Source organism: Sinocyclocheilus anshuiensis, unplaced genomic scaffold, assembly GCF_001515605.1.
Source record: "Sinocyclocheilus anshuiensis isolate Anshui unplaced genomic scaffold, SAMN03320099.WGS_v1.1 scaffold13, whole genome shotgun sequence".
NCBI lineage: Eukaryota > Metazoa > Chordata > Actinopteri > Cypriniformes > Cyprinidae > Sinocyclocheilus > Sinocyclocheilus anshuiensis.
In genome coordinates, this window is record NW_015538026.1 from 3,031,541 (window position 1) to 3,047,303 (window position 15,763).

The 15,763-nt window shown below is 37.3% G+C and overlaps 1 protein-coding gene across 1 annotated transcript in view; it reads left to right on the top strand.

Moving 5' to 3' along the window:
- Nucleotides 1-1,732: 1,732 nt before the first annotated feature.
- The window catches only part of LOC107680191 (glutamate receptor ionotropic, delta-2-like), a 415,350-nt gene continuing 401,319 nt past the window's right edge, over nt 1,733-15,763 (top strand). The window contains exon 1 of the mRNA XM_016475981.1: nt 1,733-1,824. Coding sequence (XP_016331467.1) covers nt 1,737-1,824 — 88 coding nt within the window. The 5' untranslated portion in view covers nt 1,733-1,736. The remainder of the gene's footprint in view (nt 1,825-15,763) is intronic.

The window sequence follows — 15,763 nt, forward strand, 5'->3', positions numbered from 1 at the left end:
TGATCTTTGCTTTATCTCCAGGACTTGCAAGCTCATGGAAGTCTCTTTGAGATAGAACAGTCGGCACATGACCTGAAGGTAATGGATAAATAAACAAGAGGATTTAATGTGGTGAGTACAAGTACAAATTGAACTCTGAACTACTTTGTTTTATCTTGCGAAGTGGAGACGGCCCATGACACAGTGCTATTAAGCAGACACAAATTATCCCAGTGGAGCAGGAAGCGTTTGATGGATATGGAGGGTAGTCTTTATACTTCTGTGCTCAATGAGCAGTGCAAATCCAGTTTGTGACTGTCATCAGGGGCGATTCTAGGATTTCAGCCTTTGGGGGGCCCAACCACGTATCCAAATATGAGCTGCTGTGGCTCAGAGGAATAAGAGTGAGAGGTTGTAAATTTGAATCCTGCTTAACTAAGAATGTTGAATGTAACAAATGTTTTAGGTACTGACAAGGATTTCATAGTGAAACTTCAGCCACTGTTTTCAACACACATGAAAAGATCAAAGACAAAAGGGTGGCGATAGTTGTTTATAGTGGTTTCAGTCAGATGCTATTTCTTTAGTGAGCATCAGTGTTTCTTTCACTCAACAATGAACAGCGCATGGTGTCTCAATTTATTTATTTTATTTTTTTGTACAAAACAGGGTGAAATTTATATGACACAAATACAGTCAGGATCACTTTAGTGATTTAATACAGCTAGTACCAAAAAAATCTAATTGGCATTCTAAATCTACTATATATATACTAAATCTCCCTCCTATTTTTTTTGTCTGGAGCCCTGTTACATAATCATAGATTTTAAGGGGGGCTTACATATTAATTTCCAAGGACTGAGATGAATTTGAGGTCTAGAAATCTAATCAAAACTATTATTAGAACATTATTACCAAAAAAAAAAAAAAACCTTCAGGCACAAGTTAACATACCATTATCAGTAACGTACTAAACAACAAAAAAAGTTCATTTTAGAAAACCGATAGTTGCAGACTAAATGATTGGCAGTTGCTGGACAAGGGAGGAGCCACAGTCTCACAGATGAGTCCTCTCCATTATCATAAACTACCTCCGCCCACCCCACTGTGGAGATCTCTCGCTCGCTCGCTCTCTCCCCACGTCTCTCTTTCCTCTGTTAATTCAGTTCTGGACAGCGCCGGGTACTGATGCTGCTGCCCGTGTAGTCGCATCTATCCTGGGGGCCTCCTCCCACTCATCACAGCTCGAGAATCCGCATGTAGAGCCGCTCGGTCTCTGTCGCAGAACAGTCTCCGCAGTACTGCATCGGAATAAGGGCTCAGTGCAAAAATCCTCAACTGTATTCGTGGTTGTGAGTGTGAGTGTGGCGCTTTTCTGCATGAGCGCAAAGGAAGTTCTGTTCAGTCGTGTGGTGGTTGATGCTGTGAGATGCGTCGTGTTTAGCGCACGGAACCCCGATTTATTCGCCTAGACGGGAGAATAGAAAACCCAGCAGTGTATGGGGCTCATTTTAACTTTGTCTGGTATTGATTCGGATTTGCTTGGAGATCTTGAGCATCAGGATGTTTTGACGGGCGCTCTCCAAACGGGTTACTGAAGATTTCGCCTCCAGCAGAAGCGCATCCGAGGCAACAAAAAAAAAAGCATTGGCTGACAGTTTGAAAGGAGGACAAGCAGCCTTTCTGCACAGGATTTAAAACTACCGTCGCTTCGGCATCTTTCTGAACCTAACGAGGATAGATTTTAAGAGGGAGAGATGAAAGTTTTTCCGGCAGTATTGTTTCTGGTCACATTTTGGAGCCTGGAGTGGGAGCCTGTGCTTCCCGATTCAATTATTCACATTGGTAAGTTCAGATCTCGGATGCACCATTAATGACTGTAATTCCTCAGTACACTTGTTTCCACGTAGAGAAGATCTGTGCATTGTCGAGCAGTTCGTTAAGAAATTGCGGCCCAGTTAACGTAGGCCTACATTTATCGAGTTCCGCGTCGAAGTGGATGCATACATGCCAGTAATATCAGGGTAGAGAGACGAACATCTCCATCTGTCCTCATCAATGCGTCCATTATGTAGTCTGTACAGTGGGTGAGAACAGGTGGTTTGACTGGAAGCGGTTCCTCGCGACGCCGCATTGTATGCACGCCACGTTATGACATCGTTTAAAAAAACAGACACACACACAAACTTAGATTTTCGAAGATCAAGAGTGCTGGTAATACTCTTTATAAAAGGACTGAGCGAACGCGCACGTGCGCGTGCATGCTTTAGCGATGGGTACGAGGATTGGCACTGCGCGCGAGATCGGATAGGGTCCAAGAGGGGTCTTAAATCAGAGCTGTAAAAGAGAGGGCTCCTTCGAGGGGCCACTGTGTGGAGGTGGAGACCAGGGTGCTGGGGATTTGGCAGGAGTTAATCTGGCGTGGGAGCATGCACGTGTTTAATTTAATTAAGGCTTGATGCACTAAACAAATAAATATTGTAGCGCATGTGTTTCTGGCTAGGTGACGTGTGCATGCCTGAAAGTTAAATAAGTCACGCTTTATGTAGGCAGCAATAAATCATCCCCAAATGATCAATTTACATATGATTCTCAAGAGTGTAAATGGCCGATGTCTGTGAAATTATGTGGCTAACACTATGAGTTTGAGTGCACCGGTGTGTGGGGGGAAATATATATAATATATATATATATATATATTTATAATTTGTGGATGGGGTTCGTTTATTTACAAAAGTTAGTTTATTTTTGCATTCTGTTATTTAGTTAATGTTATGCCTTTGTTTTAGTATTATTTGTGTTTGTATGAGTAGCACTGTGCTCTGTTTGTTGATTGGTCACAGTTGATGGAGAGGTCAGTTGTGATGATCTTTTAGTCAGCATGTGACCTTCCATTGTACCACCTGTGTGCCATTGTAATCGTAGCAAACATTTTAAGAGCTCAAATAGGTTGATATGTTAAACTGATATAATTTAATGACATAAATGCTGTTATTAAGACATGTAACCTATTCACTAAAAAACACATTGTAATACGAGTAACTGTATTTTTATTTATCTAGTATTATTAGCCTATTAACGGCAAATTTTTATAACGGCAAAACTGCCAATTTGTACAATTATTATTATTTTCTTTGTATTTTCTTTGTAAACATAATCCGGTGCATAAGCAATCTACCATAGCAAACAGGTGGTCTACAACACATTCAGGATATGTCATCTCAATCCAGAATTGCTTTTTGCCACATATGGTTCTTTGCACAGGCCTCTGGGAAACAATAGGTAGCCTACTATTAAAAGCATACAGAAGCAAATGAATATACTTTCATGCCTTCTCTTATACACTGCACAATTCTTTTGCGTGTTTCAGAGGGACTTGCATTGAGAATAGACAGTTTTGCCTGTCATTAGTAATCCCCTCCTAATCTGTTCTCTGTACTAGCTTCGTGAAAACGTGACATCATTTGAATGCGAAATCGGCATCGTTTCTGTTCGGCGAGACGACTGATGAAGGCATTTTATCACACGCGCTTTACTTGATTGCAGAGGAGCCTTCTAATGATGTGCACACCAAGAGAAGTATCTCGCGCGCCGTGCGCTGCATCGCAATGCTGCAGCTCCTTTAGGAGCCCATTGAGAAAGTCACAGTGATTTATGTGTGTGGAAAGCCCAGTGTCCAGCAGTATGCGGGTGCACCTCCAAATGCGCCCTTTAGTACCGACCAAGAAGTGCCAGGAGACGTCATAGACCAGCTTTGAAGTTGGTTCCAGCATAGAGATTGATGATTAGCTAATTATCAAAACATTAGTACATTAATATGGTTTGCTTTGGTCCTTGAGGAATTTTCAACAAGGTTCCTATCTCGCCACCTAGTGGCTGCGATGCTCTCCCCAAACTTGTACTGTTGGGGTATTCAAAGTTTTTCAGGTTAAGATACCTTGGTAGATCGTGAAAGCCATTACTACATATATTTTTAAATATTATTTATAAATACATTAATAAATTATATGTCAATTTTTGTTTGATCTCAATTTTTTTGTGAAGTAAAATGAAAATTATATGTATAATACATTTAAAAAAATGTAACCATATATATATATATATATTTAAACTTCACAAAATTTGTCAAACAATAATTGGCAGACCCCCTGCCGCACCAACTGCAGACCCCCTGTTGTAGACCCCTGTTCTAGTTTGCTCTTTGCACATCAGAATGCTTTTTGAAGGATATTTGCTTCATCTTGTGTTTCAGTCTGTAGTGATGCCTTCAATATATGGCATGTAATATTATTTTTTTCCCTCAGATGCACATTTTCAGATGTCTAATTGGTTAGGAGCTCAGTATAAATCTTGCAGTACCTGTTTCATTCGAATGAAGTCTACTCACCACCATCTATGTTCACAACAGATGTAGAGTGTGGACTAGATTTTGTCTGCGACAGTATTAATGGTGTGGATCCCCCTCATTCTCAGGAAGATTTGACATATTGAGAGCACGTCTGGGGCTCTTAGGGGATATCACAATACTCTCCACTGACAGTATGTGTTTTCGGTCTGGCTGAAGCTTCTTTGTAATGTAGGTTGCGTGTATGACATTTATTGCGCAACTGAAGAGAATAGACGAAGAGAATATCAAAGCTGGTCAGGGAATCAAATCATTATCCCTTTCCTCTGCATAGTCATGGTTAGTTACATGTTAAACTCTAAAGTCAGAGGAAATTGTAGAATATAATCCTGAGTGTTGCATAGCAGGTGGGACAGATGGGTAGTGCTATTTTGTTGGTCTGTTTCTGGACCAAACTGCTGTGGCCCCCATCCCAAGAACATGGTGATAATGAGATGTGCTAGCATGGAGAATATCCTTCATAGCGATGCTTAAGCTCTCTCTCGCTCTCTCTGTCCTTCTTTGTAGTCCTACAATATAAAATAGAGGCAATGAGGAGTGATGCTTGTAAAGGTCTTGTAATTACAAGCAGTGCATTGAGATGTGTTTGTTTTGATTGGATGGCTGTATTGTGCCTGCTCAGGTGTTGGAACAGATAATGAAAAGTTGAAATGCTAGATATAGAAGGCTTTTCTGAAGATGATTAGGTGATTAGTTTTAGGCTGGGGTTATTATTGTGGTATTAGCAGAATAATTCCTTATGCTATAGTGGAAATGTTCTCAATTAACTGGCACATTGTGCAACATTCCGAGTTGTTGAGAGAGTTGAGATAGGTGTTGTTAGAAGCATAATATCTGTAATTGGTGTCTCCTTAAGACGCCTGATATTGTGCATACGTTTATGTGTGCACAGAAATGCACCTTTTATTCCCATTGGACTCAAGAAGTTTCATTATTTTATGTAAGGGCATGAGTAATTAAGCTGACATGACCCTACTTTCGTTTCTTTCAATTGATGAAAGGAGTAATTGTATTGAAAGGCCAGTGAAAGTTTAACAAAATAAAGGTTGTCCTCTAGGGGTGCCGCTTGCAACATTTGCATTTCTTACTCTGGAATTTGTCCCAGACCCATTAGGGAACTCTTGATCTTTTACACTTCTAAATCACTAATCTGTGGTTTTTAATTTGGATGTTTGAATGGATTCTGGGTAATGATATTGGTGTTTTTCAGTTTCCCTCTCATAGTTTTTAACTTAATTGTCTGTTATCTCAAAGATGTGATGTCAGGTGCATCATGGACAAAAATGTAAAAAAAAAAATAAAAATAAGAAAAAGGAAAAAAAGCCATGTTTTATTTGAAAGAACTAATATGAATAACTATAAGAACTTCTTTATTGTTTATAATTTTCATCTTTAAAAATGTACTGTATGTATACACACACACACACACACTACTGTTCAAAATTGAGGCCTGTAAGACTTTTTAAAATGCTATTAAAAGAAGTCTGTTATGCGCACCGCATTTATTTGATCAAAAATACAGTAAAAACAGCAATATTGTGAAATATTATTACCTTTTAAAATGTTTGGATTTTTATATAAAAACAATGTTCTGTTTTTATATATTTTAAAATATAATTTATTTCTATGATGGTAAAACTGATTTATTTTAGCAGCCATTACGCCAGTCTTCAGTGTCACACGATCCTTCAGAAATCATTCTAATATGCTGATTTGGTGCTCAAAAAACATTTCTATTATCAATGTAACATATGAAATGTTTTTCAAGATTTTCTGATTAATAAAAACAACATTTGTTTGAAAGCTTTTGTAACATTAAATAATTTTACTGTCACTTTTGATCAATTTAATTTCTTTAAAAAATCTTACTGACCCTTCTCTTTCCACTTGCCTTCTTTTGTGTGAATGGAAATAAACCTGGAGTCTTTAAATCCCCAAACATAATAATGTTAACCTTATTTCATTAAGGATGTTTGATCAATTTTATTTACAGTTCATGTGTGTGTGTGTGTTCTTGTAAGATTTTTTGCATGCAGTTCTCATAAGATTAGAAAAAGTCATGAAGGATAAACCTGATGTTCAGTGTATTTTTGAGATTAGAGCATTAAGTTTTCTCAAACCCTAAAGAGAAACTTGAGGGCTAATGGGGAGTTATTATGTTAGCAGAGCACATGAGGAGAAAGTTTGCTTGAATGCGTCTGTCTTTGTGTGCTCTTGTTTGTTTCAATCTTCCACATTACTTTGAAGTTTTGGGAGGATCTACCTGCTGTCATGAAATTTTGAGAACATGAGGGACGTGTTTTTCCTCTTTTGTCTCATTGAATTCATGACACCAAGACTTTGAGTGATTTCCTGTGTGTTTAGCACACAGGCTCCCAGTCGATTGCAATGCGGCGCTACGCTGATCATGTCAGTCAAGCCTTGCTTTCGGGCGTTATGGTTTGTTACAGTGTTGCAATTACAATACATGCGCTTGAAAAGAGTGTTTCGCCTTACTAACGCTACTCATTCGTCCATAATATCCCCATGCAAATGCGAGGCTTGTATTGTAATAATGTCAGCTGAACACAAAAACAACAAAAATGTATGGGTGGTTCCTGACTAACAAATGCTGTTACTCGTTTCATCTTTTGTAAGATTTATAAAACTCTTCGAATCTGTGCAGATAAAGTGAGACGTCAGTCTTCCTGTAAACAAGCATACTGTAATACCATGTAGCCACCTTTCAAGCACCGCTCTAAAGGGAGCGAGTCCCCTTTGAGAACTTTTGTCTCTGATCATTGCTCGCACTTGCACAGGGAGCCTTGGGCCTCCTCCTTTGACTTTCCTCTCTCTGTAGCTTTCTATTTCTCTCTTTCTTCTCACCTGCTCGCTTGGTCCCCTTCAATAGCTTTCTGCTCTCATCTGCTTCGAAAGCACACAAGTTAGGTTTTGGGGTTGCATTCTTAATGCAGTTCCATGTAGGGGGCAGTAGTGAGGCTGGATGTGTAAAATACAGTGCTGTCATATGCTTGTTTACTGTCATCGCATTGTGAATCACAGTCTTTTGCAGGTAGCCGGTTGCTGATGAAGAAAGCTCTCCATCTGTACTGCAGAGAATACATTTTTCTTTTCTCGCACATTTGATTTGATTGGTTTATCGTGACAAACTTTGTCTCATTTTTATCTTTCTCTATCCGTCTCTCTCTCGTGTAATTTAATTGGTGCACTTCTCCTTGTGCAAAAAAGAAGATGTCTTCTCAATTGCATAGAATGGTTTTGCCTTTTTTCTTTCTGTGTTAGAAACCTGTTTTTGCCTTACTGTAAACAAAAAAGGCAACTATTATATGGATTTTAAAGAAATAGTCACATGGTGAGATATAAAGTCGTAATTATTAGAATAAAAAGTCACAATTATGAGAAATTGTCACAATTATGTGATACGAATCTGTGCGGAATGAAGTCTCAGTCACAGTTATAATAAATAAAGTCGTAATTATGGGAAATGATCGCATTTGTGTTATATAAAAATGCAATTGAGATAAAGTCTCAAATGTGAGATATAAAGTACTAATTATTAACATAAAGTCACAGTTAAGCGAAATGGACATAATTGTGAGATATAAAAATGTCATTCTGAGGCATAAAGTGCCAATTGTAGGACAATGTCCTAATTATTAGAAATAAAGTCGCAATTCTGAAAAATGAGCACAATTGTGAGATATAGAAATTTAATTGTGAAGTATAACGTGTTAATTTGTAATACATTAAAAATGCAATTATGAGGTGTAAAGTTAAAATTGTGAGACAAAGTACTAATTATTTGAAATAAATGGTTACAATTATGAGGAAAAAAATGCAATTGTGAGTAATAAAGTCAGTTATAGGAAATAAAGTCACAGTTATGAGAAATAGTTGTATTTATTAGAAATGTTCACAACTGTTAACTGATTTAAAAATTGTGAAGTATAAAGTCATAATTATGAGAAATAAAGTCGCAATTATTAGAAATAAAGTAGCAATTGTGATATTTACAGATGCAGTTGTGAGGTACAAAGTCTCAATTGTGAAATATAAAGTCACAATTACAAGAAATGTTATGAATTATACAAGTTATGAATTATGCTGCTATACTTATGCATATGCCTTATTCAATTACTCTGTTCTAAGCATAAGTCTTGTAAATCTTAAAAAGTTAATCTTTAAATCCTCTTTGGAAAAAGCCTGCTCTAAATCATATGGATATTGTTGTTTAGTCTCACTAATTCCTCTGATTTTTCCTGACCCTGAAATGAGGCATGCCTTTGTTCTCCGTAGAAGTCAATTCTCTACTTGTGCCACTGTAGACCCTTGCCTCATTATTTTTTAGACCTCTGCTTAGGTCAATAAAGGTAACAAAATGACAACACTCTCACATAATGCCATTTTAACGATTGGAAACAGTAGCAGCTCCAAGGTAACTGCGTTTAGAGCAGGCCGAATAAGACAGAGAGATGCAATTTAGTTATGAGGATGTGATTGTGTCTTTCCGGTATTAAATCAGGTGTGTTTATCTGAAGCAAACAGGAAATGAAAATCAGTATGTAGAGCAACAACAACAGATAATGGAGTTGTTTAAAAGTGTAGTTGTTTTCTGCAACGATGTCCTGTGTGTTTCTATAGTACCGAAGGCAGTGAAACCACTGTACATTCATGCTGAGAAAATCAGTTGGGTCAGTTGGACGTTACTTCTAGACACTTCTGCTGGATAACAGGGCTTTGTTCCAATAGGCAAGACTGCATCAGCTTCAAGGCTCGGATCCCAGCCAGGGAAGTGCTGGGCTAAAACACTGATCTCAGGCTCTTGCTAGAGATTCTGCATTTTTACTGCTTTGTAATGTTGCTCTTGGGACAACCTCCATTTCGATTTAATGCACCATGAAAAGAGGATAAACCCTTCCCTTTAGGGTAGGAGAGAGGAGGAAAAGTCAGAAAAGTATCTGCTGGATAAAAGGGTGTATTGGAGGGACGGCTATTTGTGAGTGCTTAACACTGAATACGATTTAAGACTGACACTCAAACGCTGACTTTTTGCCAGAATTGGGACTGTATTTGATGCATTACCGATGCAGGATCGATGAATGATTTAATGATTTGCTCCAAAAGAAGTGTTTTAAGAATGCAGAAACATCCAAAATGAGATGTGCTTCTAGTTTTCATTTCAGCTTCTACTCAGTAAAAGCATTCTTCCACACATTATTTTAAAATAACAGCATACTTATGGTTGCACATTTTATTTGATGATTATAGTGTGAGGCAAGAATCCAGCTTTACTTCAGTGTTGAATCAGTTGACATATGAAAGGTAGTGCAAACAAAATGCATTTCACACTAAGTTCGCAAAAACAATCACCAGCGCAACCCACTTAGTCATGCATTGTAGAATACTACTGTGATAATGCTATGTGAGTGTTTACACTGTATACTACTGCCCAAAAATGACTGATTATTGATTAAAAATGTGGTATAATCGGTAAGATATTACAATTTAAACTAGTAATTTATTCCTGTGATGATAAATCCAAATTTTCAGCAGCCTTTACTCCAGTCTTCCATCACATGATCCTTCAGAAATCATTCTAATATGCTGATTTGATGATCAAGAAACATTTCTTATTATCAGTGTTAAAAACAGTTGTGCTGCTTAATATTTTGGTGGAAACTGTTAACATTTTCAGGATTCTAATGAATAAAAAAAAAATAAAAAAAAACCTTGATAAATAGAAAGTTCAGAATAACAGCATTTATTTGAAATTGATTTCAAACTGATCCAAAAACAGTTTTGAACAGTAATGTATATTGGTTGTTTGGACCAGTGTACCAAACTTACGCCATTATTTGAGCCAATCTTGCTGTTTTTGCAAAATAAAAACGGAGCCATATTTAGCACCACATAAATACAATTTACACTTTCTGGGAAATCAACCCATAGTGCTCATCTCCTGGTCTCCAGATTGCTTAATTATATTTATCTCTGCATATTAAACAAATAAAAAATGCCTGCTTTCTGTAACTCCCTCTATATTTCTGTCAGCAACTGTAAGGTGCTATTATCTTTCTGGATCTTTACCTTTAGCAGCTTTCTCACACTTTGACTCTCACCTCAGTGCTTCAGCTCATCTGACTTTCCTCTGTTGCTCTTGCTTTCATTACTTCATAAGCCTTAGCCATTTCCAAATGAGCCCCTCAGTAGTATGGGAGATCTCCTCTTTAACCCCTGCTCCCACCCCAGTTTCACAGCTTTAAACGGCTCCTTTGACCTACTCCATCATCCCCTTCTCATCCTCTTGGAGCCTTGAGCGTCACTGTCATTTGCACTGTTTAATGCCGTGTGACCACCCATTCAGGCCATCAGAGTTTTGGCTGGCTAGTTTTGATCTAATATTGATTTCCCATTGGTTTCCTTCATAACTCAATGCATGTTCCTTCATCTCTGTTCTTCTTTAACTCTTATGACCTTTGATCTGTGTGGAAATTCAGTGTCTTTAGAGGTTTGCCTTGGCTGGCAACCGACAAACAGTTGTGTTGTGGCTAAGTGCTGCTGTGTTTATGTAATTCACACATGCAAAGCATTGCTTGTGAAGCGTTTGGATGACGTGGCGTAAGCAACGCCATATGGTCAATGAAGCGTAATGACCTAAATACACTTGCAATATTAATTTGTGTCCATATTGAATATTTTAGCTACTCAGAGATTTTACAACACCACACTTTTTCACCCAAGCTAAAAATGTCTCCCAAGTAATTGTGCTGGTAAAAAGGAAAAATATAACGTCCCTACAGAGTTCAGGTCTATAAACCTTTTTTCCCATAGTGTTATAGTCTGATAATTGGCTTGTGCCACCAAACCGGTGCTATTATAAGGGTAATTTGAGAGCTGGGTGGACCAATCTAATGGAAGAGGAAGTGTTAGGAGAGAGGGGCTGAAAATGGGCAAACGGGGACGGAATGACACATTGCTTGTCTCTTGGAGCGAAATTAGCTGTTTTGTAGATTGTTTGATCTGCTTGCAGTGGATGTCAGTCTGTCACACAGCCAGTCCGCTGTGCAGTTTGCCACCATCAACTCAGCTCTCATTTAGAGAGTTTCCCCATTCTGCTCACATTCATGTCATCTGACAGGGAAATTGCTTTTCTTGTTATCGGATATCGCTCTTCACATGAAGCTCGGCATAGACGCTCATGCTTAAAGAAATAAGCATTTTGAAAAAACTTGTGTGTTTATCAAAACGGGCTTTAAGATTACACTGGGGATTTTATTATAACTGTATGTTGCAATTATAGTGGCCAGAGGCAAAAAATTGAACATTTTGTGTTATCATTGTACAGTATAAATGATTTTGGGTATCATTTGAGATTACAGCATTATCTCATGAATCTCCATCTCTGATATTATGGATATGCATACAAATTATTGTGTAAAAGCTGTTCATGAAATATTTTCAAAGCTATTCTCTTGCTAGGACTCATGCTGTTTATATCTGGGGGTCAAGGTTTTGCTGGTTAGCACGGCCTCATTAGCTCCCGTTGCCGTAACTATACCATCTGGTTCAAAAATTTTTTTGTTCATTTACAATCACTTAAAGGCAACTGTGTATTCTGATAGAAATAACATACATATATATTATTAATATTTCATTATAGTGTAGTAGATGTTTTATTTTGTATTTGGGAAGTCGTTATATAGACTATTTTACATCATAGATAGTCATTAATGAAGGTTGTGGGACAGTGTATGCTTTTGTGGTGCCATCAGCCAGTCAGTAATAATTTTCCTGCAGCTCTAGAGTAATTAGACACATGGTATTTACAAGTGATTCTAAGTGTCATTGAGAATAAAAGAGGATGCTAACGGATAGCGTTCTCCAGATTTTGTAGATCTCTTTGTTTTATATCAGCAATAATATACATTTTGAAAACAGAAGTCTTAAATATTTGCTCTAACAACTGTTGCACGTCGTGGCCTGCAGGAGGATGTGGGCGTAATGTAATTTCCATATGGAATCGCAAGGGGAAAACAACAGATTGGAGACTGTCGCTGTTAGCGGTTGTTGCCCTTTCCAAAGCGTTGGCATTTTCGTCGGTCAGTTTGTCCCTTGTTTCCTCTGGTCAGTTCAACTTGTGCTACTTGTGTTTTTCTGTACAGCTGGGAGGACACTGATGTGGTCTGAACTCCCTTGAGAGAGTCTGATCACAGGCTTAAAATTGCTTTAGAGAAATCAAATAAGGCTGATTCCTCATAGCAAATTGTACCATTTGCTTCGCTTTTATTGTATAGTCAAAGTTTGTGGTCTCACCTCTTCCCACAATGCCTCGTTGAGTCACTAGCTAATTGGAATTTGAATATAAATTCATTTGCATTAATTGCTGAATGCAGAGGTTTTGACCGAGACTTTAAACAGGGAAACCCATTGGCTGATGCAAAGCCTCGAAATACATTTATTTTTTTTTTTTACCGTCTGCATCGTAGAAGTTCCCCATCCCTTTGCCATGCTCTTTGGCCACCCATCTTTCCACTGATAATTGGATCCTGGAAAAAGCTCAGTGAGAAACTACTTTACATAGCTTTCTAAATCAGAACATGGGATTCCAGTGCGCTTCAATATTGCATTTCAACACTGTGTGAGTGGATGAAATATTCATACCCCCAAAATGACTTTAATATGGGGATCTTTCTAGAAATATGAGAGTAGAATTTTACCTAATCTGGCATTCATTTCATATCTAATAACATTTCAATGTATCTGTTCATCTAACCGATATCTGAGCTAAAAATGACATACTGTATTTTAATAGTTCAAACATTTTTATAGATCTTAACATATTTAAATGTCTTTTAATCAGACATGAAAAACATCAGCTAGTTCAAGCTGTGTAGAGAGTAAAAGCACAGGATGCTTTGTTAAGACTGTAGCAGTTGCATGGTAATGCCTCGCAATCCCTTAGTGGAAATGGAAACTTGGAATTTTCTAGTAGTTCTAAGATCAAAAGTTTCCGTCGATCCAGTTTTGCACGATACAAATTCTGCTAAATGAATACTGTAGCTGAAATATTATCAAGACACTTGCAGTAGAGCTACTAATTAGCAAATCAAACTAAGCTACAGTGTTGATGCATAGCTAACAAAAAAGAAGCAGCACTACTACCTTAACTACATTTTCATTAGCGTGACAGTAGCTCAGCTTTTCCAATAACAAGCTACCTGATTCAAGAAGCAGCAATGTAGCATGACAACATGGTATATTGCTACGGTATGTCTCATTGAGTGAACTGAGGCAAACACACTTTTAAAACATCCTCTCTCTCAGACAGCATGCCAAGTTTGAAAGTCTATTTTGCATCCCAGGCTCATTCGAACAAAACATGTAAAAAAAGAAACCTTAACAAATGTTTTTGCACATTTAACATTGCTTCTTTTATATTAGTGATGCCAAAGGAGCTTTCATATTTTCCCGAAACAGATAAACGTTAATCTGGCAACATATTATTAAATTGTTTGTTGTACATGTTCTCTAAATGAAATGTTCGGTGAGTGATGCTAAAAGTTTAATTCTCTATTGCATTTTAAAATAATGGTTCCACCTACACTTAACTCTCCCCAAGCCTAATTGATAGTGTTGACAAAAGGAAACATGAGATACAATCAATAAATAAATAAATAAATTCTGAGGCAACTTTGCCACTTCAGGTTGCTTCTACAAGTCTTTAAGCTCTTTTATTGTGACTCGTGTTCCTCAAGTGCTCTGTAGTGCTGTACCAGGTGAGCTACCCAACAAGTTTACTACATTAGAAAAGCCTTATATTGAGCTGGTTATGTGATGTAAACATCAAAATGTATTGGTTTACAAATCACAGGATTCAATTCAAGTTTATTTGTATAGCGCTTTTCACGATACAAATCGTTGCAAATTAAGTTTCTACAATATTTAGTGATAGCTTATCAGCGGTGACTGTCAGTTAATATATATATGGCAGAAATGTACGGAAAAAGCAATTAAAGGCGTAATCAAACAGACGATGAACACTATTAACAGCAATTATTATATGATGCAATCAAACTTATAGGACCTAGGACAGATCCTTGTGGCACTCCATATTTTACTGGTGATAATTGAGATGACTCCCCATTTAAATGAACAAAATGGTAGCGATCGGACAGGTAGGATCTAAATCCTCTTAAAGCCTGCCCTTGAATACCTGTATAGTTTTGTAATCGATCTATGAGTATGTCATGATCTATAGTGTCGAACGCAGCACTAAGATCAAGTAAAACTAGCAATGAGATGCAGCCTTGGTCTGATGCAAGAAGCAAGTCATTTGTAATTTTAACAAGTGCAGTTTCTGTGCTATGGTGGGGCCTGAAACCTGACTGAAATTCTTCATAGAGATAATTTTATTGCAGGAAGGCAAATGCCGAAATGTATTTTCTGCCTCTGTAATCATAATTTGTGTGAAAAAGAATAAAAGTTGGTGTTTTACTACCACTAGATTTCATTTTAGTTCTGGAAACTGCAGTGGATTGCATGTATAGGTATGTTCTTCGAGTTTTGTCAGGGCACAGTTTTTCCAATTACCCAATGTTGCCAATTTTTTGCAGGCTACCATATTTTAAAAGACTTTTAAAAAAAAAGTTTTTCAAGTATAGTTACTGTAGTAAATTTTTATTAGTAGATTGATAGCTAATTTTCCAAAGCAGTAGCTTAACTGTAACTGATACTTTAAGTTGTGAGTAGCTTGAAGCTCAGCATGATTTGTCGTTGTAGCTCAGCAGATTTAAAGTAGCTTTAAAGTTGAGAAATAATTTGTGGTAACACTTTACTTAAAGCCTTTAAGTATAACACATTATAAAGGTATTCATAACGTACATTGTAATGCATTATATCTTTTTTATAAATAATTGTAACTAAAGTTAAAATGCATTATAATATTTGAAGGTTTGTTTGTCACGTGTTTTAATGCATTATGTGTAACAGTGAATCGACTAGTATTATAATGTATTATAACGATGGTTATAATTATTCCTAAGATCATACAATGCATAATAAATGCATTAAAACTACCTTTATAATGTATTATACATACAGGCTTTAAGTAAAGCGTTACCTAATTTGCTTTACCAGCCTACTTCAAAGTGCTCGTCTCCTGGTCTCCAGACAGGATGAAAATTTCACAGCAATCAAAACTCAGTTAAAAATATTGTCACAAAGTGACTTTGATGTTGTCAAATTGATTGATTTCCAAAGGAAATGTGTCACGAGAGAGACCTGGTGGGTTGTCATCTCTCTCGCTGTGATGTGCTGCTGTGCATTTCGATGTTGATGCTGAGCTTATGGGTACACTGTTTGATTTTCATACAAGGTGTG